The following is an 18,362-nucleotide window of genomic DNA, read 5'->3' as shown; positions in this document are numbered from 1 at the left end:
CGTCATCAATAGCACGGTCTTATTTTTCGGTCAGGCAGGCCGGCAAACATGGCGTGTTGTGATTGCCCGAGCTGCATGCTTATTCTTTGTCATTTGCTGACGCTGCTCGATGCGGTGTCAAGGCAGTCTGTTTGGTTATGGCGTCACGCGCAGTCGCGACTGCAGCTCACGCCGGCGGTAAGGGGGGGGAAGGCTCCAGCAGTAGCGTCTGAGTATGAACGTCGCACAGGGCACACGATTGTAGGGTGACCACTCGCAACACCGACAAGGACGGTCACATCCGTCGCTTTCGTGGCTATGGATACCACAACGGCCACGGAGCACTGTGGTGCACTGTGCACTGTAGTGGTCGCTGGAGCCGCATCGATGACACACGCGTTGCAAGCCACGGTAGTGAAACGTCCCACCATGACCAGAGACTCGTAGGTAATTGGGGACAGTGGTTGTGGTGCTCATTTCCATTCGAACGAAGCGGGTGCCCGTGAGCACGCCACGTCGTCCGCTCATAACACCAGCGTTGACAGACATAACCTTGCCGTATGGTGATAGTGCCTGGACGAGGACTTCGTTCGGAACGAAGGACGGCAAGAAGAGGCAGGTTACGTTGGTGACCTGCGGGCAGACGTGAACGACAGGACAACGATCGCCACCGATGACAAGGCAGCCAGCATCGACGATTAGAGTCATAGAAGCCATGCTCTTGACGGTGACTTGGAAGTTGAGACCTCCCATGTGCTGAACGCAGTAGACCTCAGAGAGACCAATTATTGAGGCCGTCGCGTCGACGACGGTCCCAGGACCATTCCCCGTAGGAACAACATCGAAGACTTGGGACTTCGAGGGAGTCCACGACGCTGTAGGCGCCATGGCATGAGAGGTGGACGTCCCTGATGTGAAACACGCACGGACGACGACGACGACGATGATGATGATGACGATGATGAAGCCTCAATTAATGGCCCAAACCCACTACGGGGGATAGGCCACGAATCGGGTGGTAATATGACTGAAAAATGAAATAAATTGGTTAATAAATAAATAAGTAGCACAAAAAAGGAAAATGAATGAATAACCCAAGATGAAAACAAACTGTTAGTAAATGAGATAAAGTAGTGTTTAATATGATAGTCAGCCGTGCCTTGATAGGAGTATTAACAACAACTTATTACTGAAATACCTAAAGTAAAGGATGTACTTAAACATGAGCAAGTTAAATTTTGAATAATAGTATTAGTAATATTTTAGCTGTGAATTGTGTTCTTATTTTTTGAATTTTCTAAATTGAAGGAGAAGTAAATCAATTATGTAAACTACGAAATATTAATAAAGCAGTCTTTTTGTGACACGCAGGAAATGATAAATGGCTGGGCAAACGCTCCTGTGGCTGTATCCTGATACCGTTGCTCCAAGCAAGAGTATAACAGCACTGCTTAAAGGCAGTCCTGGGTTTCCAAGCGGAATTTCTAGACATCGTTTTCGATGAGTAGAAAATAACTGACATGATAATAAAAAAATCCCCAGCATAAAGGGGAAACTCCAGACCACATCTGCGCAAGTAAAAATTAAGTGTTGGAATATGGCAACGGGCAGCTTTGTAAATGGTACTTCGGATTGCCGGTTAGGGCACCATTGTCAGTTCCAAGAATAATTTAGATGCCTAAAATCTGTAGATTTTGCTAATGAGAGCAGGGCCGTCAGCCGAAACTCTTGTTCCGTCCTTCTTCTTCCGTATAGAACGACCTTAGTGTTTATAGGTGAAGAAGAAGAGAGTTTACAATAGTTGTCCACCTCTGTGCCCGGTGCTCAGTTTGAGGATAGGATAGGAATAAACTTTATTTGTCCAACGGTTGTTGATGTTGGTGCCCGGGGCTAGGCTGCCAGGGGTCCATCGCACGAGGAAGATCTTTCGAGATCCTCGGCAACGGCCCTGGCCCGCTGGACGGCCATTTCCTCAAACAAAAGTTTTGGCGGTGTGCAAGTCGCTCTACCACTACGGCTAACATTGGAGCCGCTGGCCTCATGTCACGTGCCGACGCGTGGCTTGGCTGGCGGTTCGCTGAAAACGACTCGCACACCATCAGAACTGTTGCTTGAGAAAGCTCTCACTCGCAATCTCGCTTTTGATACCAAAGCGAAATGCTACACAAAAACAGAAAGGAAATGCACAAAACACGATCAGTTTCTTTTCTTTCACTGTAACGCTTGTCTTGTGTCCTTGTTTTTCGTCCCCGTCGTTTTTAGAGCTTGATAGATAGCTATAGTGCAGCGTATAGCAGCAAACGCAAGGATTTCGCGTTAGCGTTAGCAGGGGGTGATCCACTGCTATGTACTGGACGGGCGTTTGCGAATAAGTGTTTTACAATCGTACCTATACCTATGTTTATGTCATGTGGAGTATGTTGAAACGACGATGGCATTCGCACATCAGCGATGAAACGTTGAAACATGTTCGATCTGGGCTGAATGAAGGCAGTACAATGTCGCACAGCTTCTACATAGCATTATACGTATATCTGCCACGAGGAAAGAGCTGGGCCGTGTGGGCTGATCCCTAAGGCGGAGGTGCAGTCTTAACACTGCATCTCAAAGTGCTAGCTAGAAGAATGCGGCAAAATGGCATGTGGCGCACGCGCCATATGTCTGAAAGAGCTACTTCGCCTTACGCGCGTGCGTGCGATCGGCCTCCCTCCCTGAAGGGAGGCCGCGATTGCACGCATGCTTCCCTCGTGCCAAAGAATCAAGAAGTATTCTTCGCATGGAAATTAGCCGCTTTTTCAATAACTAAGTGCCGCAATATCGGGATTCTATTGATATAAAGAGAAGCACTTCGCCATGTGCCGCCCTTGGAAGGTCAGTGCATGCAAGCGAGCTTGTGGACACATGATTGCCAGCATTTTCTCTCTCTCTCTGTATTTTTTTTTTCTGTTAAGTGTCAGCAGACGTCGTGCGTTTTCTACACGGAAGAGTACTTTTATACCTGACTTGAAAACAATCCGATGTGGACGTCCAGTCCGCCAACGAGCACGAGTAGCATTGATTGCGTAGCCTCATTTTCCCATTCCTTTTTCGCTTCAGCGGCGTCGATCTTGTTTACGCTGTGGTTGTCTAGGAGACTGCGCCAATCGAATGTGCAGCATTCGAACAACCGATGCCTCTCTAATGACCTCTTTTCCTCTCTTTTCGGCGAATTCGGCTGTTACCGCCTCCTGACCCCCTTTCCCTATCTCTGTTTCGCTTCTCGTCCCCCCCCCCCCCCTTCCCGCGTTTTTTTTTTCTTACTTGCATAGGCGCTCGTCCGCGCGTACATGTCAATGAGCGGAAACGCATCAAATATGCAGAATGCAGAGGTCACTCGATAAGATGCGAACCTCGGGAGCGTGCGCTCGCTGCCCGACGTGTACAAATGAAAGAGGCAATCGGCACGATGTAGCTGTGTGCACCCAGGAAACACGGTGCTCGGCCCTCTACATGACATTCGCGGACTCTCTCCGCTGACAGTTATTAGAGACGTGGCCGTGAGGCTTTCCACTTTTCTTTGCAGTCTGTGCGCCATTTCGCTTTGACGGGCATCTCTTTGTTCTGCTCTCTTTCCATTAGTACGCTGTACGCGAAAATTCGATTAAAACATGCTTGTAAAAGCGCAGCGCTTTTTCGCATGCCACGAGCACGAAGACGAAAAGACGTGCATGCAGACATGGCTTCACCGAGCGGCAAATAAATAGCAAGGTATCCCGGAAGAAATATTTGTTTCGGTTTTATGTTTTGCTACTCTGCAAAGCGAACAGCCTTACATGTGCACTGCGGCATTTAGATGACTAGCGGAAATAAAGAAGGGATTTGTGTCCGGGCCTTTTTGGCGACGGTCGGGAAAACAAACTGGTGACAGCCGGTTTACCCGGCAAACCTATATATATATATATATATATATATATATATATATATATATATATAGGCTGCGTCTGTCGGAGGTTTTCTTGCCATTTAAGTGAAGAGCGCACGCCGGGAAAAGAATAATCTCTCCTTAAATGAACAAGTTCTAAGTATACAGCGGGAACTACAGCCCATGTGCTTCTACGGAAATCTTAACACAGCAGCTCAGATATATTCGAATCATTCCACCCCCCCCCTCCTTTATAGGCAAGCGAGAAGTTTTCAAAGGGATTTCAGTTCAATGTTACCATTTGGAACTCCAGCCACGTGGTATACAGTCACCGTGATTAATGTACCAGCACACGCAAGCATTACGGGTAGGAAGGGATTTGTAGCTGCAAGCTACCTCGCTTTGCTAGAACTCATAAGTCATGCCAGTCACAAAATGCTCTTGAGGAAAAAAACATTTGCACTGCTGACCCCGGGCTCCTACAACACTCGTGTACAAAATGTATTGGGCCACGCAAGTTGCTTCTGACTCTGTTCGAAGCCTATAGCTTAACTTGAATAAGTTTCAACTTTTTCGTTTTCTATTCATTTATTGGCGTTCTTTTGGAGCAAAGAGCAGCAATGTGTGGCGCGAAAAACCGTCGTGTGCAATACGAAGAGTCAAGAAGCTCGACTTTTCCGGCATTTAACCGCCACTGGGTCGCCCACCTGCCCCGCTTGAGCTGTTCGTTGACCCGTTCTTTACTATAGTATAGTAGCGTAGCGCTTGCCACGTGCCTGTGCGTGGTCAGTTGCAGTACTACATATAAATGAAGCCCTTCGATAGCTTTCTGCCTCCGAAAGCAGTATGACTGACATTCAGGTGACGCGCTTGCTAGGCCGAGCCTTTTTGTTCTTTCCTTACCGCACATAGGTCATCCCCGTCTTGCCATGCGCCTGCTTGCGCTTAATTACGCCTCCATGACGCATCATCACATATACATATAATCAAGAGATGGTAGCACATGTCAAGTATTGCGCTGGAGTCACGCATGCGCTTTCAGCCGAGCATAGCCAGCAGTTGTCCGGGTTGTCACTAACTCGGGCTTCCCGAGCCTAATAAAAGCGGGGGTTCAGGCCACCCCTATGCATAATTTACAGTGACGTCAATTCATTGTCTTTGCTGAATTTTTTTTTCACGATGAGGTCATGAGGTCGAGCAAGTTACCTTATTATATGCGCGTTGGTTGAGCACGTACACGTTAACATAGAGGCCTGTGGTGATGCCACACATAAATCAACATTTTGAGACGACTGAGTTAAGCAGCGGAATTTTGCGTACCCGCCGCGATGGCTTAGCTGCTATGACATTGTGCTCGAGGTCACAGGTTAGCTTCTCCATTTCGAATGTTAGAATGTACGTATGTGTTATGAAAATTATTGTATCTTTCTTTCTTTGTTTTGTCCATCTTTCATTCCTTCTTATATTTATTCAAGTCTAGACAAATTCTACAACAGTGTGCTTGAGTTAATATACTTATATAAATTCTGCACGAGTCCAGTATTAGAAGTAATGCTAAGGGCTGCAGATTAAATGTTCAACACCACTATAGACCCTTTTTGTCCACGCTGTGGCAGCAGTGCACTCATGACCCCAGAAAACTTCCGGTCATGCATTTTTGACAGTCGAGTTAGCGAAGAAAAAGGAAGTTTTTGTCGCATGGTATACTGTAGGCACATATTCTTGATGTGTTCAGATATAAGGAACGTGCGCCATGCATCGAGCTCATGTATAGGCTTTTATTGCATTCAACAATAAAATTCACTTGTCAAACGTTCCAACCCTACAGCAGAACTGGTGCCAGCTGGAGAGTTATATAAATTTATGGGCTATTGTAAGTTGTGTTGTTCCCGAGGGCTTCCGGGAATCGCTAGTCCTCCGAGAATCGCTAGTCCTCCGGGAATCGCTAGACGCGGGAGAAACGCGGCACGCTGTTCTTTATTGGAAGAGGAGGAAGAAGAGTGTCTGCTGACGTCCCTGCGTGTTTCACGTCAGGGACGTCCACCTCTCACGCCATGCCCCTACAGCGTCGTGGACTCCCTCGAAGGCCCAAGTCTTCGATGTTGTTATGACCGTCTTCGACGCGACGGCCTCAATAGTTAGCCTCTCTGAAGTTTACTGCGTTGAGCACATGGATGGTCTCAACTTCCAAGTCACCGTCAAGAGCATAGCTTCAATTACTCTAATCGTCGGCGCTGGCTGCCTTGTCATCGGTGGCGAGCGTTGTCCTGTCGTTCCCGTCGGCCCGCAGGTCACCAACGTCACCTGCCTCGTCTTGCCATCCTTCGTTCCGAACGAAGTCCTCGTCCGGGCACTATCATCATACGGCAAAGTTTTGTCGTTCAACGCTGGTCTTATGAGCGGACGACGTGGCATGCTCACCGGCGCGCGCTTCGTTCGGATGGAAATGAGCACCACAACCCCTGTCCTCAATTACGTGCGAGTCCCTGGTCATGGTGGGATGTTACACTACCGTGGCCCGCACCGCGTGTGTCGTCGGTGTGGCTCCAGCGACCACTACCGTGCACAGTGCGCCGCAGCGTTCTGTGGCCGTTGTGGCATCCAGTGCCACGAAAGCGACGGATGCATGTGACCGTCCTTATAAGCGTTGCGGGGATGGTCACCCTACGGTCGCGGGCCCTGTGCGGTATTCATACTCAGACGCTACTGCTGGAGCGGTTTTTGGGACGGTCGAAGTGTGCCCGTTGACGTGTGTAGTGCATGTACCCTGGACTTGTTCCCGGGGCGCCGACTTGAACAACACGACCAGGTCCATTTAGGGTACTTTTATAGCTAAATATGGCTGACACCCTGAATATTATTTCATTAAACGCACAATGGTGCCGAATGCCGAAGTCCTATAAAGCAAGCCGAAATTATCAGTGTGGCCCGCGCTAAAAATTGTAAAATTCTGTGTTTGCAAAAAACAAATTTTTTCACCTTTGGACATGTTCTTGCTTTCAAACGCACTTTCAACCTAGGTTCTTTTTCCTTTTTCGCGACATCACACCCTAGTGGAGGGGGTATTATTATTTTCAATAATAGAGCTCTCTTGCGAGATCATAATTTTTTTATGACGAGACATGGCGGATATTGGCATTTGATTGCGTACTATTTTCATTTAGGTTACGTATTTTGTGCATATATGAACGAGCGTAGTCCGCTAAGTCTAATGATTTTTTTCATGACCTGGACGTGTATTTACTGGACGGCCGTCACGTGGTGCTTGTTGGCGATTTTGTCTTTTAGACACGAGATCAGATGTGCAAGGCCCAGAATGGGGTCACCTTGATTGCACGGGAGTTGCCTCCTCTCGTCCAGCACTTTTCGTTGCTGGATACATATCGACTTTTCATGGTTCTTCATTTGTTTGGACGTGGCGACGCGGCGCGTCGTCAAGCAGGTTAGACTATGCCTATGTGCCAAGCAATTTAGCTCAGTACGTCTCACAATCTGATGTGATAACTTTACCTTCACCTCCTGTTTATATTTCCGACCACAAACTAGTTAAGCTTGAAGTTTGCTTCCCTCCTTTCTCATCAGTAAGCCCTTGGCTCCTCGACATCCGCGTTTAACATGACACGCGCTCGCGCTGTTGTTCGTCAAGAGTCTTGCGCGCCTGTCTTTCTGGATCTGACCCAGAATCATGGGACGTGCTCAAGATGCAGTAGCGTCTGCATTCTTCAGTTGATGGACGTGCACTCTAACGACGTATGTCAGAAGAACTGCCGGATACTGCCACGAAATTCCGTATTGCCCTTCGGGTTAATCAACTGGCTCCGCTGACGCGGTCATGGCAGCGTGAGCTACGGAGGCGTTTACAACGCCTCATCGCAGTGTCGTCTTTGTTAGCTGCTGCTTGGCGATGCAGACGTAATACGTGTGCACAACCTGAAGTTCTGCGCTTTGCAAGAAACTTGTTTTTTAGACAGCGGAATACATTTGGTTCTGCGGCCACAAGAGCACTTCCTATTATGTCGCCTCCCACGCGTGATTATTCGCTCTTTGTAAAGCATTTTGAAAACATGCCGCGTGCGACTGTGCAAATGGGTCATGGTACTCAAACATCTCGTACAATGCTTAGTGAGCTGCCTCGGGTTCCACTTGAGGTTGCTGACCGTCTTTGTGCGCGACCGTCAGCTGATGAGGTGAAGCGGAATTATCTTCCATGAGGCGTGGCTAAGCCCCAGGACCGGACGATACCTGCTGAGAAAGTATTGGTGCCACTTTCGTGCCTGTTATCAGCCGCTGCTTTGGGAACTGAATTCCCGGCTAGTTTTCGCGACTATCGCATTGTGCTGATACCTGAGCACGATCCATCATCAGTTCATCCAGAGGAATGGAGACCAATCACGCTTTTCAACGTTGACTGCAAAACCTTCACAGCTGTTGTCACTCAAAGCTTGCGAAGCCTGATGCCTTCCTTAATAGGACACCATCAGGCATGCTCAGTCCCTGGCAGAGAGATGCAGAGTCTCTCGTTCGTTACGCGCGACATAATGACGTACACGCTGACCAGGTCAGCACGTGGTCTCTTGGTTTCACAAGATCAAGAAAAGGCATTCGATTGCCTTGAACATAGATACATATTTAGTATACTGGCCTCGTTTGGCTTGTCGTCAAATTTTGTTGAACTTATTAGGAATGCCTATTCAAATATCCGAACTACATTGCTTCTTGATAGTCGTGAAATTGCATCATTTCGCGTTATTCGTGGTATTCGTCAAGGGTACCCTCGATCCCCAGTACTCTTTGTGCTCAGCCTTGAGTCATTCCTGCGTTTGATACTGCGAGCGTTAGCCCGCTGCCTGGTAGCAGTGTTGTGAAGGTAACAGCCTCCGCCGATGACATCACATTGTATCTCAGGAATGAAGATAACTTATCCCATAGCCTTCGAATTTTCGCTGAGTACGGAAATATTTCAGGTGCTGCGCTAAATTTCTCAAAATGTCATTATTTGTTCATTGGTTCACCACACACACGCCTAAATTCCCTTTTCCGTCTTCAAAAGAGCGATCCTATTCGTATTTTAGGCCTTGATTACACCTATGATGGCATATCAGATTCTGTTAGGCTCTTAATTCTTGAAGATGGATGGCGAAATATTCAGGATGTTCAAAGGTATGATTCACCCCTATTAGAAAGAAGGTACTTAGCACAGTCTGTATTTTTGCGGCCGGGTGTGGTACGTTTGTCACGTTATACAGCCGTCATTACGAGTTACTAGGTCCTTGCAGACCCTTCTTGGTTCCTTGTTCTGGTCGGGCAATACAGAACGGGTCTGTCGCTCGGCGTTTGGACAACCACGCACTCGCGGTGGGTTCGCGTTCACATCCGTGTCTGTCCGCTGCCGGCTGCGTGCTCCGCGATTTCTGCTCCGCCTGTTACAACGTGTTCAGTGTCCCGCGCGTGAACTCGCCGGCTATTTCCTTGGCACAAAAATTCTTTACACGTTACCGGGCGTACACTTAAATCGCGGGCCACAAGTGTTAAACGCACCTGCATTTTACTCTACGGCCGTGGCATTTTATCGCCACGTACAACAGGTATGTCCTGATGTAGACGTCCTTGAAAACTGTGTTGTGGATACAATGTCAGCCTTACTGCTTCCTCTAGTTCCCCCAGTGCGCGATAACGGCGTCCTTTCTGCCTGGCAACCTACGCGACTTCATGTGGCGTCTAGGGTGCCAAGTCCTCCCAACGCGTGTCCGACTATATCGGTGGGACATAGTCCCAACTTCGCTGTGGCCCAATTGCCCCCTTCAAGAATCCAACAAGCATGTGCTGCTGCAATGTGTCGTTACTAGGCTATTTTGGAGGGCCGTGCATACTGGTTTCCGTGGCCTCGGAGTTGACCGTTTTGTTGCATCTGGTCGCTGCTCACGTAGCCGCTTTGCCCGACCTTTAATTGCTGTGGGGCCTGTTGTCTATAGCGTAACCGATGCGAGGCAGTTGCCGTGGGACCTCGTCGCTGCGCTCTGCCTCCACTTCTGGAGAGGCTCTACTCTGAGCTACTGTCGTTTCTGTCAGAGGAGTTGTTCTTCCTTGGGGAAGAAGAGTTCCTTCCACAAAGGTCATGCCGTTTCCTGCCAGTGACTGATGGACGCGTGTGGCTTAATTTTTGACCAGCCTAGTTGTTGCAGCGAGGTCATCAAAAGTATTCGTTGAATGTGTATCTATGTAGGTGCCTGGGATTTATGTGTGTGCTCTCGTATGTACGATCATTTTTGTGTATACACATCTCTAAGCATCACTACAAAATTATCTAAAGCGCCTCTGTCACACGATCATTGTACATAACCATTGTGTACACTGTATATATTCAATATCATTTTATATAATGTGACTGTGTGTGTAATGTGAATGTGTAACTGTGCCTTTCCGTGGGTCTATGTGGTTATATGTTAGTGAGTGTGGAATCGGACACTTCTTTGAAAACGTGATGTCACACTATGCTTCGTACTTTGTATATGCTATCGTCCTGGTGGAATTATGCCGTCATTGTGACTCAGTGTTCGTATTGTCTCTCGTTGAAATAAACTTTTTCTAAACCTTGTAAATATAAAAAGGGTCTTATCGACCCGTTTCAAGTGAAATTAAAGTGAACAAAACCGTATAAAACCTTTTTCGTTCCTGGTTGCGGCAGCCGCATTTTGATGGAGACGAAATGCAAGAACGCTCGTGTGTTTATTGGCACTTAAAAGGACCCCAGGTGGTCCAAATTAATCAGGATACCCCCCCTAGGCGTGCCTTTTAACCATATCGGTGCTAGGGAACGTGAAATACCAGAATTATTATTTTTTTTTATTTTACATCAGAGTCTGCATTTAATACAGGCGAACTTTTGGCCTGTATAGGACAGAAGAAAAAAAAGATAAGCAGATCCCACGCACTGAGGGAACCAATGTTAGGCGTAGCGATTTGCTGACAGCTGTCTATCCAGCATCATTAGAGGCTCTGCAAACCATTACCAGATGGACCAACGGTTTGTGCTTGAGGCGAGCAGCTGCGTGTGTGGCGCGAACGTGCGCTTGAAGACAGCAGCAAGACGACGGCGACGACGTTAGTATCACAGCCACGACAATCATCGAGTTTCATACAATAATTACTAGAGGGAACTCTGGCGCTGGGATCATTCAACCACCATGGGAACGATATGTAGTACATGGATTTGTCTGATATTTGTGCTTGGAGTTTAAGACGTTCTTGTGGCTTCGTTTATTACGATTTATCAGGACCTAAATTTTTATTGAAGAGGCCCGAAATGAGGCGAGACCGAGAACCTGTTTACCGCGAAAGTAAAAAAAAAAGACAGCAGACAACAATTTCTTCGGCTTTGAACTTATTTATTGCGACCGCTGCCTTCTCCCACAATGAAGGCCACCATCTTTTGCTTGCTTGCCTGCTTTTCCCTCACGTTATTGCGCTCACCCACTACGACTAAATGCGCGCGCGCGCGCGCGCGTGTGTGTGTGTGTGTGTGTGCGTATGTGCGTGTGTGTGTGCGTGTGTGTGTTTGCGTGCGTGTGGGTGGGTGAAGAAAGGGTGAGAATGCTGTAATTTCCGGAGTCCCCCCACTACGGTGTGCCTCATAATCAGATCGTGGTTTTAGCACGGAAAACCCCATAATTATTTGTTTTCTTTAATTTTTACAAACTAGCTTACACAATTTGCAGCCGCCAAGTGCCCGATAGAGCCGCGCTGTAAATCACCGGGCGAAAAATGCTAGTTAAAATCTCGCAGGTGGCACTGCGTCATTTCGCTCGTGACTTGAAATCTTGAACTTCTGGCCTCAGAGTTGATTAATCCCCATCCCGGACCTTCAAAACGACTTATCAAACCTGAAAACCAAGAAGCCTTTCACTCTGTATGACTGCCTCATCGCCGGCGGCTTAAACGCACCGATCTCTACTATGTTTACCCCTATAGTAGATATAAGTGCTTAAACGTTGATTTACAGAAACACTGAATTTCAGAAATCGTATAACAAACATTTATATTTAAAGGTCATTTCAACTGCCACGCTGCCGACACACGTCGGACTTGCACGTTGTCTTAATTAAATGATGGAAACAGGAAATGTGACAATTTTACACAAGTTCTCGCAACTTATTACGCTGATTAGGCTAATTACATTGCAATCTCACCATGATAACGCAAAAGAAGCAAAAATAAACGTAATGCGCCTACATTGCCCCAATTAAATATTTTCAAATAATAAAATTTGGACCGCCTCGAACAAAAGAAGTTAGCATAAGCATTTGGCCAAGCAGCTGCGAAACTATATATATAGGATACAATAAAGCTATACTTTAGAACTCTATAAATTTAGTCTACTTAAACACGGGCAACGTGAGAGTGCTAAATTCTGTCCACGTACTTCGAGCACCACGAGGTGTCATACAGAAAAGAAGTTGTGTACAACACAAAGACGATAAAGTCGCAATTTATTTTTCTTCGTCAAGCAGCACTATTCTTTCCATGGATGGATGGATGGATGAATAACTTTCTTGAGGTCCGTCGGTGCGCGCGATTAGTGCGCAGCGGGCCGCTCCCACGTCGGGACAGAGAGGCCATGCCCCTCCGCCGCGTCGCGGGCCCGATGGACAGCCCAGAGCTACATGTGATTCAAGGTCCGAGCTGAGTAATATCACAGAATTGAAAACTATCAAATAAATATGATATTTATTCGAATATAGGTCAACGTTTTTTCTTCGGTACTGTTACCCAAAATAAACCATCGACCCATATTCGTGAGCAAGGAATCTCGACCTTAATTCGTCAAGAAATCTTGCAAAACATTTAAGAACATTTAAAGGGCACGTGCAGGGGGATCACGTGAATGGCCTATATGTGCTAAAACGAAAAGAGATTGAAACAGAGGAAGGCTGTGACAAGTGCTTTTGAGAGTTTATTTCATTCAGGATTCTTACGGTCACTTATTGTACAACCGGAACACGCCGGGAAAAAAAAGGAGGGTGGATACATAATGAAAATTTACAGTGCGGGGAAACAGGAAGTCTTCCCGGTCTATCTTTTATTGTTTTCTTTTTGAGAGTCCAAAACTTTGCACTAATCACTCCTGCTATCGTGCAGTCTACCGTGTGTCCCGGCTAACGTTAGACAAGCTGTTCAACAATAACAACAACAACAAAAAGTATTTAAAAGAACACTGTGCAATATACGCTTTTAAAACTGACGGTGTTCGGTCGTCAGACGTCTGACGACCGAACACCGTAGGTTTTATAATTGCACAGTATTTCTTTAATCTGTCTTTATTTTTTCTTACTGAACATCTTGGCTAACGTTGTAACTGGGACACCCTATTACGCGAATCAATGGCTGCAATTTACGTATAAGGTGAGACACGTTGCAATATGCGTTTCTTAGAGCTTATCGCCATCCATATTCAGACTTCGCGGTCTGATTCATGTGAAATTTTGCCGACTGGTACCACTTGGATTCGCACGACAGACAGAATAGCCTACACAGCTCCCGTACTGAGGGCGACGAGCCAGAGCGCTATAGAATCGCACCGGGAGCAACTAGTCGGTTAATATCTTTTTTGCAACCCGTGATTCGCAGCTGTTGGACCGCGTCAAGCCTGGGCCGTGAACTAAAGCGGTCATTACATCCGGCATGTGAATCCCCCTTAGAAGATGCTGCGAAATAAATAGACGAAGTGAGGGCAAATAATTTAACCGCTCCTCGAAGAAGGAGAAGGAAAGAAAGTACAGCTCAAAATATTTTTAAGTGCGCGCCAAATTTTTTTGATAGTACAAAGTTTGCTTTTGTTTTATTAGTTAGCTTGACTATATAAAACTATGGCCACCATGAAGCAATACTTTGTCTTCGGCCCTTTTGATGCTTTAGCACAAATATAAAGAAAAAAACGCATCGTTGCCAACAGGAATGCTAAAATAATTTTTACTGAGCGCAACTTTTGTTCCACACTATAATCTTTTTGTCTTCTTAAGTGGAGGTTACGGAGTTGTATGGGAGCGGGGAAAATACGCCGTCTTGCATGTGTGTACGTAAAGAATTGTACTGGAGACAGCATGCGGATGTGTCGACTTGGGCGCCTGAACGCTCTCCTCACCCCCACTAGTAGATAGATGGATAGATGGACAGCATGTGGATGTGTCGACTTGGCACCTGAATGCTCTCTTCTCCCCCACTAGTGGATAGATGATTAGATGGATAGATGGATATATGGATGAGTGGATGGATGGGGTGGGTCGGTGGATGGATGGATGGAACTATGAGCGTCACCTTTGGAACAGGGTGGTGGGTTGCGCCATCAAACTCTTGTTCTTGTTTTGCCTAAAGTCCTACCTATGTTTATAAAAAACACAAAGAATTCCCAGCATCACACTTTCTGAACCAATATAGGGAACTTCCCTTTTGTACGTCTCCATTGTGTGTGGTCTCCCTACTTTTCTGCGACCGCTAAATTTCCTCCAATCGCCTTTTACTAATCTCTGTTGCTGACATGTGTACTTTCCCCCTGTTGCGGATGAACCCGAGGGCTTCATGGAGGACAGAGGAGCTTAAACCGACAGCTGGTCAGATATCTTCACATTCTAATAAAACATGTTCTATCGTTACCCCAGCCTTGCCCCAGAAAGCACACGCTTCTTCTTCCTTGGTGAACCTGCTTTATAAAAGGCATCCTGACCACAATTCTAAATGCAAAGAGCTTCCCTTTGAGTTATCATAAATTGTTTCTTTCCTGATTCCGTTTTATATCTCTTAGGTAGTTACTCATAGCAGATTTCTTTTCCATTGCCGCCACCCAGGAGATTGCCTCTGTTTCTCTGAATTTGCGTCTGACATTCTTTGTTGTCATGTCGCTTAATATACCGGTCGCATATTTGCTGGTAAGCTTCCTAGTTCTTTTCCTCCACTGTAAGTCAGTGTTTTTCCTGTACAAATATCTGAACGCACTCGCGACCCAGTGTATAGACGACAACGAAGCGCCCTCTTGGCGAGAGGAACGCTGAGATATTACCCGCGCATTGAAAGCGGCGCCGTGAACGACTTCTGGATCCTAAAGTACCGTTAGTTAGAGTGGTCCCACTTCGGCCGATGGCAGAGAACATCACAACAAGGATGATCCGGACACAGTCAGCTTCCAATAAAAAGAAAATATCGACTTATGTTAGAAATCGCTTGTCTCCTTTTATTTAGCCTTATCGTGAGCGCACCACGAAGCGATCCTTACACACACTGCATGCGCTAACAATGCTCGCGTTGTTGTTAAAGATTCAGTACACTTTTAGCTTTATTTTGTTACGAGGCATTTCTGTTGAGGTGAAATCACTCGGCGCCATTCGTCGTGGAGAATGCAAACGTATAGACGTGTTCTTATCTGCATTCTTCACGCCGTGGAGTGAGTTATTTGTAATGAAATATTAAGTGCGTCATTTAGAGCAACTAATTTATCAAGAAGGGTCTTTGCTCCCACAGAGTTTCTTACGCAACTATGTTCGTCATAGCCCTGACGTTATACGGTTATACAAGGTTATACAAGGTTGAGGAGTACAACTCATGCGTATACAGTATGCGGTCGCCGCTAACTCGTTCAGCTCGACACAAACTTTTTGGAGCTCCGACTCTTCCATTTGTGACTCCTGCTGCGCAGATCTCGCATAAAGCATACCTACGGAATAGGGCTCGAATTCACAAAGCTTATCGTTCGTAAGCGCTGTTTGCCATTGGCCGGACGCCTTCGCTAATAACGTGGTGGGCAATACGATTGACTGGCATCTGCCCTTACGAAAAAAATTAGCGTAAAATCTTCCTTTTCCTTGTCCTTCTTATTTTTTTTTTTTTGTGAATGCGAGCTTAGCTAGGAGACGAATTAGGTGCTTGCCATTCGCCGGCCGTCTTCACTAATGTGTCCAACTTCACGATTAGGTAAGACAAGATTTCTATAGCTTAAGAACGTTTATCTGAATACGATCCCTGGTCTCGTAACAAAAACCTCTTACGCGAAAATTATTCGTAACAGAAAATTTAAGTCAATCCTCATGCTGGACATAGCAAAGGCGGCCAGCGAGTGGCACAGCTAAAGCATTTACGAATGAAAAGCTTTTTAATTCGTAAAAACCTCACGTATTCGTAAAAAGCTCTTACACTAGAATTGTCTGTGAAAACAAGGCTATTCTTTCTGAGCATCTTGTCCCAGCTTCAAGGAACATTTAGCAGCCTCACAGTTCGTTGGCGCTACCTACACATATTTTTAAAAACCACTATGGCTGCAGTATATAGTTTAGACATATTGCTAGCTAGCTCCCCTCGTCGAATGACTGCGCTTTCTGAAGCGTGGCAGGGGCAATTGTCTATGGTTGTTTGTACTCGTCTTGTCGCTTGTCGGCGAATCCCTTAGAAGTTCGGAAGGGCGTATGGCGCACAGCCAGCTGTCAGCCTGCAGCGATAACGACCCTCCGAGCGAGAGACAAGTCAACAAATGGCACGGACACACGTGTAAGCGTCGGGCGCACGCCACTCACTATGTGCGGCAGGCTGTCGCCCGGTGCCGTTCTCCTGCGCAGAGACGTGTTGGAGTTGGCGTCCCGGTTGTAGAAGGAGCCGCAGAAGGGGCACATGGCCCGCGCCCGCGTCGACACCGCCGAGATGCGGCAAGCCGGGCAGGTGAGCGACACGGCCGACTCCCGGCCCCCCGCCCCGTACGCGTCCATCGCGCGTCTGGGGCAGCCGCCGACCCGGGACGCCGCTGTTGCTAGCAACGGCCGTAGCTATGGTTACTCGCGCCGCCAAGAACCGGGCTCTCGAATCTTCCCGCGCCGGCGGACCCGCGCTGGGCCAGGAAAGGTCGGCGTCGCGGCCGCGTGCCAGCTCTCGCCGCAAAGCCCGCTTTAAGTATTCTTCAAACTTTTCTTCCCACTGGTGTATTTGTTCAAACTCCGGTTACGTGTGGGCTCGCAGGCTCTACACCCCATAAATCCCGCAAATACCACAATGGGACATCGCGAAAGGGCAACAGCCGTTGTATTTGGCAGTTATTTTCAGAAAGCGAAGTCGGAAAGGCAGTCTATCTCTTGATCAAGCTATTGGCAAGCTATCAATGTACACGAAGTCACACGAGAAACTAGGAATCTTTTTTTTCTAATTTAGTTGATAAGGCACGCCACACGTGTTTGTTTGTTTATTTGTTTGATGGCGTGTGTGTGTGCGTGTGCTGCTATTTCGGCTGGCTCACTTAGATATAGATTTTCTTTTCATTTGGCTAATTAATATTTGTCCCACAAACTGACCTTTATGTAATCACTTTAACGTGCACGATACAACTGCGTAATCAACACTGTTGCGTAAAGAGACGAAGGGACAGGACTTGAGCGAGAAAACAACACACGACACCTGTCCCTTCGTCTCTTTGCGCCACAGTGTTAATTATAATTATCAAACCAACTAGCTCACTGCGGAATTTTTCTTAGCAACGGCGTAGTTGAAGGGTAGAAAAGAAGCATGCGACAATTTATATTGGTACTCCAGGTAATATTTTCCTAAAAGGGCCTCCCTCGCACACCGCCACACAAATATAAGTAGAAAGCTGATGTGGAATGCACTCTCTTTTTTTTGTACAACAAAACAAAAAGAGAGTCAGGAAGAAGAAGAGTACGTAGATGGTTGAATGGAAAGCGGTCCTATTTGCTACCCTACCACGGGGAGAGGGTACAGAAGGATCAAAAGAATGTGCAACAAAACAGATTTGCTTGCATATCTTTGTACTTACGGTGCGTCGAAAAAGTGTATCCAACCGCTCTTGTCGCCTAAATGTGCCAGGCGTATAAGTTGGAATTACATACATTAGCCAGACCTTCTTGACAGCAGTGTCAAAGCCCTGTATTGTTGCAGGCGAGTGGAGGAAAACTGAGCGAAACGCACTAGATTTGGCGTGCTCCGGCGACAAAAGCGATGGTCTTCGCAGATTTATGACAGAGTGAACATACAGTAACGGAAATAACGTATGTCCGAAAAGCAACAGATACAACAAATAAACCGCTTCTGTCTTTCTATCTATGAAGTGTTAGTGTTTTTCAGCTTACTGCGGATGCCCGCGAAATACCAAAAAACACCACGTGACATGCCCGCTTGCGCGTCGTGATTGCACTGCATGCTCCCAAGCGTTCCGCGCACAAACGAACATAGCATTTAGCCGTGTGTGCTGCCGCTGCGCCTGCTTATCGCTATCATGAACCGCCGCGAGGGAAGTACATCGCTGGCGTAATTCGCACAGCCAACGCCTTCGTCACAGTCCTGTCGCCTTTTAAGCGGCAGCACGCCCTGCTACATGCTATGTTCGTCTGTACGCGGACAGTTTGGGAGCGCTGCAATCACGGCGCGCAAGCAGGTATGTCACGTGGTATTTTTTTGTATTAAGCGGGCAACCGCAGTAAGCTGAAAAGCACTACTTAAC

At 47.0% G+C, this 18,362-nt stretch overlaps 1 protein-coding gene across 1 annotated transcript in view; it reads right to left on the bottom strand.

Moving 5' to 3' along the window:
- The window catches only part of LOC126543219 (probable E3 ubiquitin-protein ligase HECTD2), a 50,371-nt gene extending 33,707 nt beyond the window's left edge, over positions 1 to 16,664 (bottom strand). The window contains exon 1 of the mRNA XM_050190354.3: positions 16,435 to 16,664. Coding sequence (XP_050046311.1) covers positions 16,435 to 16,623 — 189 coding nt within the window. The 5' untranslated portion in view covers positions 16,624 to 16,664. The remainder of the gene's footprint in view (positions 1 to 16,434) is intronic.
- Between the last annotated feature and the right edge of the window lie 1,698 nt (positions 16,665 to 18,362).

This window comes from Dermacentor andersoni, chromosome 1 (assembly GCF_023375885.2).
Source record: "Dermacentor andersoni chromosome 1, qqDerAnde1_hic_scaffold, whole genome shotgun sequence".
Taxonomy (NCBI): domain Eukaryota; kingdom Metazoa; phylum Arthropoda; class Arachnida; order Ixodida; family Ixodidae; genus Dermacentor; species Dermacentor andersoni.
The sequence above is the reverse complement of the archived record's forward strand: the minus strand, read 5'-3'. Positions and strand labels throughout refer to the sequence as shown.